The sequence below is a fragment of the Macrobrachium nipponense genome, chromosome 10 (genome assembly GCF_015104395.2).
Source record: "Macrobrachium nipponense isolate FS-2020 chromosome 10, ASM1510439v2, whole genome shotgun sequence".
Taxonomy (NCBI): domain Eukaryota; kingdom Metazoa; phylum Arthropoda; class Malacostraca; order Decapoda; family Palaemonidae; genus Macrobrachium; species Macrobrachium nipponense.
The window spans coordinates 41,283,778-41,292,942 of record NC_087204.1 but is presented as its reverse complement, the minus strand read 5'-3'; the positions used below and the strand labels follow the sequence as shown (position 1 = coordinate 41,292,942).

Genomic DNA, 9,165 nt, shown 5'->3' with positions numbered 1-9,165 from the left:
ATTACACACACACACACACACACACACACACATATATATATATATAATATGTATATATATATATATATATGTATATATATATATACATATATATATATATATATATATGTGTGTGTGTGTGTGTGTGTGCGTGTGTGTGTATGTATGTGTATAGAAAGAGAGAGAGAGAGGGAGGGTCTAAGTTGTTTAATTTATACAGGTTTCATTTATGCATCATTTTCGGTTTGTTCTGCATGGAAAACAATGACAGATACAATTGTTGTGTAAGGACAACCTCTGCAAATCTGAGGTGAGCAGTTCTTTGCGATGGGAATTGGGCAAAATATTAAGCAATGTCTGCTCATTTCATTGATTAAGTCGCTAGAGTTTTAAATATAGAGTATTATTCATAAGCTATTTTAGAAATAATAAAATCGTTTCCGCTTTCCTTTAATCGTGTGTTAATACACATGAATTACCTATATTTCTTTTACACAATTACAATTCTCATTCTGCTCCTCATGTTAAACACGTCCTGTATTTCATAATCACAATTGAAAACAGAATCCAATGGTTTTTTTTTTTTGAGCCGAATAAGCTTTTATTTTGAACATTTCCGAGCCCTTTATAGCTACTTATCAACAATGGCAACATCTGTCATTCCGCTCACAACCTTTGCGTCCATCTATAATCTCTAAATTACTTGATGAAAGATTTTGTGAGTGAAAAGCAAGAAAAGAAATGTCTTTTTATATAGGTAACGCTTGAATATCTCGTTTTTAAAGTAAGACTTACAGTTCTAGTAGCCATAAAATATACATATTAAACATATACAACAGTGTATTATGTTATAATATACTATTCTGAAAAGGAATAGCCCACTATCTGATTTCAGGGATTGTCTCCTCTAAGTCATAAGTGTCTATTTCACCATTAACACAAATTATGACTTGTTATGACGAAAAACTTTTTTTCATAACTTGCCTTTCATTGATCACATTTTCTTGAAGAAGAGGATTTCACTATGCAGCGGCGTTCACTTGTTATCTGTTGTAGTAACATGATATGGTTATATCTGCAATGACTCGGCCGAGCCAGCGAGATGGCAGCCATTGTACAAAAAAAAAAAAAAAAAAAAAAAAAAAAAACGTGCGTTTTCTCAATTTTATCTGACATCGAAATTACTCGTGCATACTGAAGTAACAAAAGTAGGCAAATGAAGACCAATATACTAATGTAAAAAATCAGTCTTTGAAGAAAAATTAAAAGCAACCAACACAAACTTGACAGATTGTCTCGGTTCTATACAATGATCTTGAAGGTAAAGACTGAAAGGTCTTTACAACTGAATGCTGGAATATATTTGTAGTTCTCGAAACCTTATCTGAAAAGGAGCGGACAATCAGTGAGCTCGTTAACAAAAAGAACGTAGATTAGTCAGCTGGAAAAGAATTGCTGGGATTTGGGGTTACAAGAAAGAAACCATCTGATATAGGATGAGACTTGGGATACAGTGAACAACAAATCAAATAAAACATACATAGGGGAAATATTTCAAGATTAAGAACGCAATGTAGAATTCGCAATGTACTCAAATCTAGATTGTGAATTTAAGCAAAGATTAGTGGAAGATGAGACAGATTATCTAGATAAGCAGACTGAAGATTTTGACTTAGAAGAAGAGTAAACACTAGGCAGAACAATTTTGTGGGGTTATGAATGAGCAACATGGGGGAATAATGTGATTGATGATATCGGAAGTTGAAGAGGACCATCATAATTATACTTACGAATAAATTCCCAGTTTTTGAAGCTGATACAAAAAGGATTCTATAACATGGCATGAGAAAAGAAAGACTGATGATTGGAAATAGTAAGTCACGGAAAAATTACCGATGAAAGGTGACCTACGCGAATGTAGTAACTCTACAGGCAATGCACACGTGCCAATTAATATCACTGGCTAGAGAAAGAAACTGACGAAAAGCTAAGAGATGAACAACTTTTTTTTTTTTAGATTGGCAAGAGTTGCACAGAGCAAATTGTGATAAGATTTATCGTGCCGCAGCGCATGAAATTTAAAACTCTGAGAAAGCATTTGACAGCGTCCACAGACCAATATTATGGACATCCTGTGGGCTCAGGTTCCCTTCCTTGTTCCCTTCGTGGTAGCAGGGCTCCGTGTCTCTAAAACTGTTGGATATTGACATGGCATAAGTGGTAAATCTGCCTATCACAGATTTACCGACACAATTGCCACGGTTTAGATTGAAGTTTTACCCTCTTTTCAAGATTGCCTGTATTTAAACTATCATCCCCTGTGGTGTTCCTGGGCAACAAGGGTTGATGGGCCTATAGCAACAGAATTTCTGTCTGTCATGAAAGGAAAAAAATTTTTATTTCTACAATAATTATATAAGAAAATATTGAACATTTACTATCCTTTTGCTATCTCATATTAGCTTCTGCCAGCACGCGAACACAATAAACAGAAGTCATTTGTTGATGAAGTTACCTGAAAATGTTGGGAATTATTGTGTAATTTCTGTAGTGCATATCCTGATCAAATGTAATGAATCACTTTTCTGATTGTGTTTTACAATATATGAGTGATCGTTTGTGATTAGCAATTATAATTCACCCTTATGTCATTAATAAATTTATTCAATCAAATCAATTGGTAGGGGGGTATTGCATATGAGTTCATCAGGAAAGAAACATTCCTCTTTACAAAACTGCTCTTGCACTTCATAAAACAGTCGCCTACAAAGTGAATATAAAACTTACAATGTATTTTTCCAGTTCTGGGAATCGTCTTGGAATGCTCTTGCAGGATAATGTTTAAGTTCCTTGTGAATTTTCTTTGTTTCTTGTCATCTATAACTGGCGACCACTCAGGGTGGAGTGCTGTTAAAAATTTCTGCACCAGGTAATGGCCTGGGTGTACATACAAATCCAATTTTTGTATTCGGTTTGGAAACTACCATTCATTTAGAACAATTAATTAGACAAAACATATCAATTCTAGCCTTGGCCTAGGCTAGTACAAAATACAAGATAATATCTTATTCTTACCTGTGATTGGCACTCGAGGTCAAAGACGATGAATCTTCATGGTGAGGCAAAGGTTGAGGGATGTAAGCAATTGACTTCTGTAGTTTTATTCTTCTTTGCATTTACACTAACTTTTATTTTGCTGTATACATTGTTAAGGAAAGCATCTTAATCCTGATTAGATTCTTCTATAACTCGTTTCTATAAATGGTTCCTGTCTAGAAATCATTCCCTGTAATACAAGAGTTTATCGAGGGCAACATTCGTGCGCCTAACAGCATACAACCTATAGCCTAGGTCTAAGCTATAAGCTTTACTGGCTTTACATTCATAACAAGAGTGGCATTTAACTTAAGGTTTGGTATTTTCTTAGCAACTTGTTGCATATTTTCTTATCCTCTGTCGGATAGCACGATTGGACCCACATACCTGCAAACCTTGTACAATTTACGTGAACATTGTCATAACAATTTTCGGTTCTTTGCTGTTACATTAAGGTGGAAATATAAAAAAAAACACTCTTATTAACTGCTATAACATCGTATATAATATCAACTTTCAACAGGGGAGAAACATTGTAATTCAAGTGGAAAACAAAAAGAGTACATTTCTTTCCCATTCTCTCGTCGACACTATTCACATCTACACCTTACATTCATAGGACATCTTTTTGTAAGAAAATCTCGGAATAAATTACAAAAAAAAATGGAGATGGATTTTATTTAATCATCTCTTTTCACAAAACAACCAAGGCGTGCATGCCTACACGCCTAACATGTGCCTCAAGGTCAAATAGTCAATAAATACTTACAAAGAAGTCTTGATGCTTCTGAGAAAAGCAGTACAGGATAGGAGGACTTGAGTGTATACAAATGAAACCCATCTTGAATCTGCACCGTGGTTACACGCACGCCAGCTTATTAGTCACTTTTACTTGTTATTATTGCCAGGGCCATTGGATGGTTTTCGTTACCCTCCTGACCTGACTACTGCAGACTGTTTTTCGCAATATTTAAATCTATCCTTAAAAATACTGATTACTGGACGCATCCCACAACAAGAAAAAATCGCAGAAATAGTGTATTTACTGTAGACAAGGCTAATCTGAAGCAGATAAGTTAAAATTAATTTTAAAATGACACAATAAATTTGTATTGTAAAATAAAAAATATAGTACCTTTTTTGGACAGTGGTGTCAAAATGTACCAACATGGTCATGGGGAATTTTATATTTAAGGTCTCGGTTTAACAGTGAAAGTAACTGGATAATGGTCGAGGTTAATCAACTTCTGAATTTGTCTGTCAACATGAAGATCTTTTATAAGATGTGCCTCCAGCTCTCGAGTTACTACCCAGTCCAGGATTCCACCTCTCTCGTGTGTTTCTTTATTTACGTGTTGGTGAAGGCCAAGATAATTCAACAAGACCTTCATCTCAGATGAGTCGGAGTTTCCCCAGTTGATATTGAAGTCACCCATAATAATGACTTTGCTTTTTAAAGCAGATTCAGCTATCAGGAGGCAGAATTCATCAAAGAAAGTTTCAAAATCTGAATGAGGTGGTTTGTAAAGTATGTAGATTCGTATTATACGAACTGCTTTTTTTGAAATCACAATTAAGATGCAATATATGCATTCAAAGGTATTAAAGTTACGGCTGGTTTTGAATACCATGATGTTACTCTTAATTAGAGCTCCAACTCCTCCACCTCTTTTTTCTTCACGAGGGGCATAAAAGAATGGGGAATACCCTGGTACTGTCATTACCAATGGTTTTCTACGGTTCCAAGTTTCTGTTACTGCCAAAACATCAGTATCTTTCAAAACCACATACTCTGTAATTTCTTTCCATTTGTTAAATACTGATCTGGCATTCATCAGGCAAAAGTCTATGCTTTCATCTTCATCAGATTCATCGCTGTCTGAAGAATCTGAATCTGTTTTATTCTCTGTTTCATATTGTTTAATCATTTGCGCTATTATTTCTTTTTCATCTTCTTCGCACGGTGCATTCTGAGCCTGTATTCTGATCGCTTCTATAACATACCTACGTAACATACTTCTCTGTTCTCGAAGCTTCTGAACTACCTTCAACAATTCTTTGCCCGCTTTACTTTTCGATCCTTCCACCATATCCACGGTGGTGGTGACAATTGACCATATATCAATGGCTATGCATACTACACTAACGACTGGAAGTAGTCTGGCTCCTGCTTTACTGGCTCCTTTGCCAAATGCAGAAGCAGAAGCAACCAGCCCAGTACCCAGTAAGTAACTTGAAGCAGCCTGACTATTAGCCACAATTGGTGGCAGTGACTCAAAGTTTATCTTACCATGGGCACTTCTTAGACAGTCGCTTAGCTTCTGTGTTATCTCATGGTATTCTCCCATCGAGCTTGTCAGTGCATAAGTTGCTTTTGCATCTTTATCTATAAGTTCCTGTGCTTTCTCGCAGTTTTCCCTTGCAACACTGTTATCTTTGAAGGAAGCAACGAGACTTGTAGTGGCACCCACAGCACTTGCGACAATGCCTCCAACAGCCAAAGACAGGCCACCGGTGAACGGTGCCAAAAGGACTCCACCTGCCCCTGCAATGCCTGCTGCAGAACCAATAATATTGGCAACATTGGCACCTTTATGAAAGCTGTCAATGTAACTGATGAGATCAAGTAAGCCTTGAATAGTCCTGGGCCTGATTAACATCCACTGTTCCAGTCTTTTCAAAAATTCCTTATATATCTTCTCCCTTTGCTCCGAGTATTGAACAATCAGTTTTAAACACTCCTCCATCTTTAATCTGAAATAAAGACAAAAAATCTAGAGTCAATTGTATGTCATTCAATTTACAGGTGAAGCGTATTGGTTATCAGCAATAATTACAATTGAGCCATGTTTGTGTTGTTTGTCTCTTGTATTAAAAGAATTATTGCCTCAGTCGAATTTATAAAAGAGAATAACAAACTAAATGTAATATTAGCATAAAAACTTCGCAAAATGCTGAAGGTCCTAAACAAAATGAACACGTTTTAAAAACGCTCAATAATTTTCTGAGATGAAATACAGTGATAAGTTTGTGCGTGGGTATCATGCATGAAGCTAATGAGAACGTTTTGTTTGGTACTATTTAAGATATTGGGTAGATTGCTTAAGAAGACGGGTTGTGTTGAAAATTTTCATTTTGCTGACAAAATACTGAAAAATACATGTCAACAAAAATAATTTTTAAATAATATTTGCTAGTTTAACTGCCTGGAAGTATTCGGGAATTTAAAGCAATGATGGAAATACATTAATTGCTCACAGATTTCATGTTATTATTACACTTGGTCTAGGTTTCACAGATGACTCCTTCGGACATTTCTAAAAGCAAAATATGATTCATCCAGTGATAGCTGAGACTTTGAAATATTCTTTTGCTGGAGGGAAATAAAGTTAATACATCAAACTAATCTCCACTATTGGCAGAATGAGCATAATTATTTTGCATATGTTTTGTATGCCATTGCTGAAGAAGTGTCCCTTACAGTGGAAAGTAATGCAGAAAACTGATTCTTGCGCACAGATTATTATAACTACGTATTATTATGATCATCATTATTATCATCATTATTTTTTGCTAAGAAGCAAAGTCACAACAAGGGGCTGGCTAGCACTTCAACATCCATATCCATATATATATATATAATAATATAATATATTATAATATATAATATATATATATAATTAATATTATAAATATATTAATATATAATTATCTAAATCCATTAATATATATATAATATTACTATATATATATATATTAATATTATAATATATTATTATATATATATATATATAATAAACTATTATATATAAACTTATATATATATATATATATATATTATAATAATAATAATATACATATATATATATATATATATATATATATCTATATATATCACTATCTATATATATATATATATAATATTATATTATATACTATATATTGATTATCTATATATATATATCTATATATATATATATATATATATATAACTATCTATATAGTATATATATCTATATATATATCATATATTTATTATATTAATATTATAATATTATATATATATATAATATATATATAGTATATATATATTATATATATATATATAATCTATATATAGTTATAATATAATGATAAAATGTGTTCTCTTTGGATGTTTCTGTAAGCTTTCCAGCACGCTTGCGTCTCTTATGCTGTGATAATAACAGGTCTCTTCTTTTTCTCACTAGATACAGTAAACCCTCTATTGACGAAACATGCAACGCTCAGCCTAGAGGTTGACCTTATATTAATGCAGATTGTCAAAGAAAGGACAGAGGTCGTTTTGTTGGACTAGTAAGCCATAGCTTCTGCACTGTAGTTATGCATAGTTGGGATAGGTCAGTGTTCAGATGGCTTTTCATAGAATTTATAGAAAAGTTTCCAGACTTCTCAGTTTTCCTTATGTCCTTTGGGGATCTCCTAGATTAAAAGATGATTATGTTTGCCAATGATTTTGTTGTAAAATTATTTTCCTGACTTCCAAGTGGTAAATTCTATCCCACTTTCTGCCCTTCATGAAGTCATCAACAGCCTTAAGTCCTTTTCCGGTGTTGTTTCTTGCTGGTTCTGCCTATTATTTCCGACTATTAAGTGAATAGAAATAACACTTCCATATGGGAGCCAATAGTAAGTATTTTATGCATGTATGAGTAGGATTTTATCAAGTGTGGTAGAATATTTTAAACTAGTTTCTGCAATAAACCACGCATGTCCATAAAGTACATGAAACATCCATGGCATAGAGATGAAATAAAAGATAATGTACAAAAATGTGGTAGTTTTCCATTATTCAGTGGCTATCTTGATTTTCGACTTCCAAACAGAGTCCAAGAGGTGTCATGCAAACTACCATTAATGAGAAATTTTTTCGATAGTTTGTCTTTGAAATGCAATTGAAAGTTAACTAAAGTACGTGAAGATCTGTCATGTATTATATTTGGTCAAGAAATTGGCATCTTTGATTTTCTTAAACTTCCAGAGCTTCACCAGAGAGCTCTTTGAATACTGTCAGTATATCATGTTGATTCACTGTTTAATTGTCTGAGATAGGGAGACCAAATGAACAATGACAAAACCTAGCAATTTTTGTTTTGTATAGCGGCCATCTTGAACTTTGTAAAAGCTCAAAAAGTTGCACGGGATCGTGGTGATTTTTGTAACCAGACAAGAATCGCCAGTTTTTGTATTGCATTTCTTGAAATCTCCAGAATCTATTCGGAGGGTGCCTTGATCATTGTGATCAAATCCACGACTCATTAAGGTAAGTGTTCAGAGCTCCTTGGTCTTTGATTCGAAAATCCAGTTGACTGGTTAATTAAAATAACTGCAAGACCTGGAGATTATCAAAAGTTGTTCAGAGAGATGTGTTATCATTCTGATGAAAATGAACTTGATTGGTTGATCCTAAGTTTTGAAATTCATAGGGTGAAAAACATCTGAAATTTAATTGTGGACAGACATGAGGCCTGAGCGTATTCGTATATCTGTTGTCAAAGGTCTCTCCACCCAGAGCAGATGAAAAAAAAATTGGATACAAATTTACGATGATTTATAATTGTTTATCACGACTCACTTGACATAAGTACCTATCCATGCGATGTCTAGTAGGCGAGGCTTATTTCTGTCCACATGAAAACAGTGCTTCATGTATGATATCAACTGACATTCAGCGACTCCCATATTTTGTACAGTTTTCTTAAGCAGAAAGAAAAATCAAAATAAACAAACCGGATTATGTTCGCCAAGTGAACCATGTAAAATAAATAGAATTTTTTATCTTTAAAGATTCTATAAGGTTCTTAATGTGGGTAGATATCATACCATAGACATCAGAGTACACAAAAATTATTTTCACAACGTTGCTAACTTTAATTCCTGTTGTTGAAAAGCACGTGCTGCTGCTGTGTAGGTTTAAAACATTAATTTGTACCATTAAGTATACGGGGACAAGGACAATTTTAAATACTGTATTACAATACAATGTAAACTGACAATACCCTATATTACATTCCATATACATTCCTAATTTAACCAATACTATAAGGGATA

General features: G+C 33.8%; 1 protein-coding gene across 1 annotated transcript in view; it reads right to left on the bottom strand.

Moving 5' to 3' along the window:
• Positions 1-3,123: 3,123 nt before the first annotated feature.
• The window catches only part of LOC135223576 (uncharacterized), a 7,901-nt gene continuing 1,859 nt past the window's right edge, over positions 3,124-9,165 (bottom strand). The window contains exon 2 of the mRNA XM_064262106.1: positions 3,124-5,829. Within this exon, the coding sequence (XP_064118176.1) occupies positions 4,266-5,822 (1,557 nt within the window). The 5' untranslated portion in view covers positions 5,823-5,829 and the 3' untranslated portion in view covers positions 3,124-4,265. The remainder of the gene's footprint in view (positions 5,830-9,165) is intronic.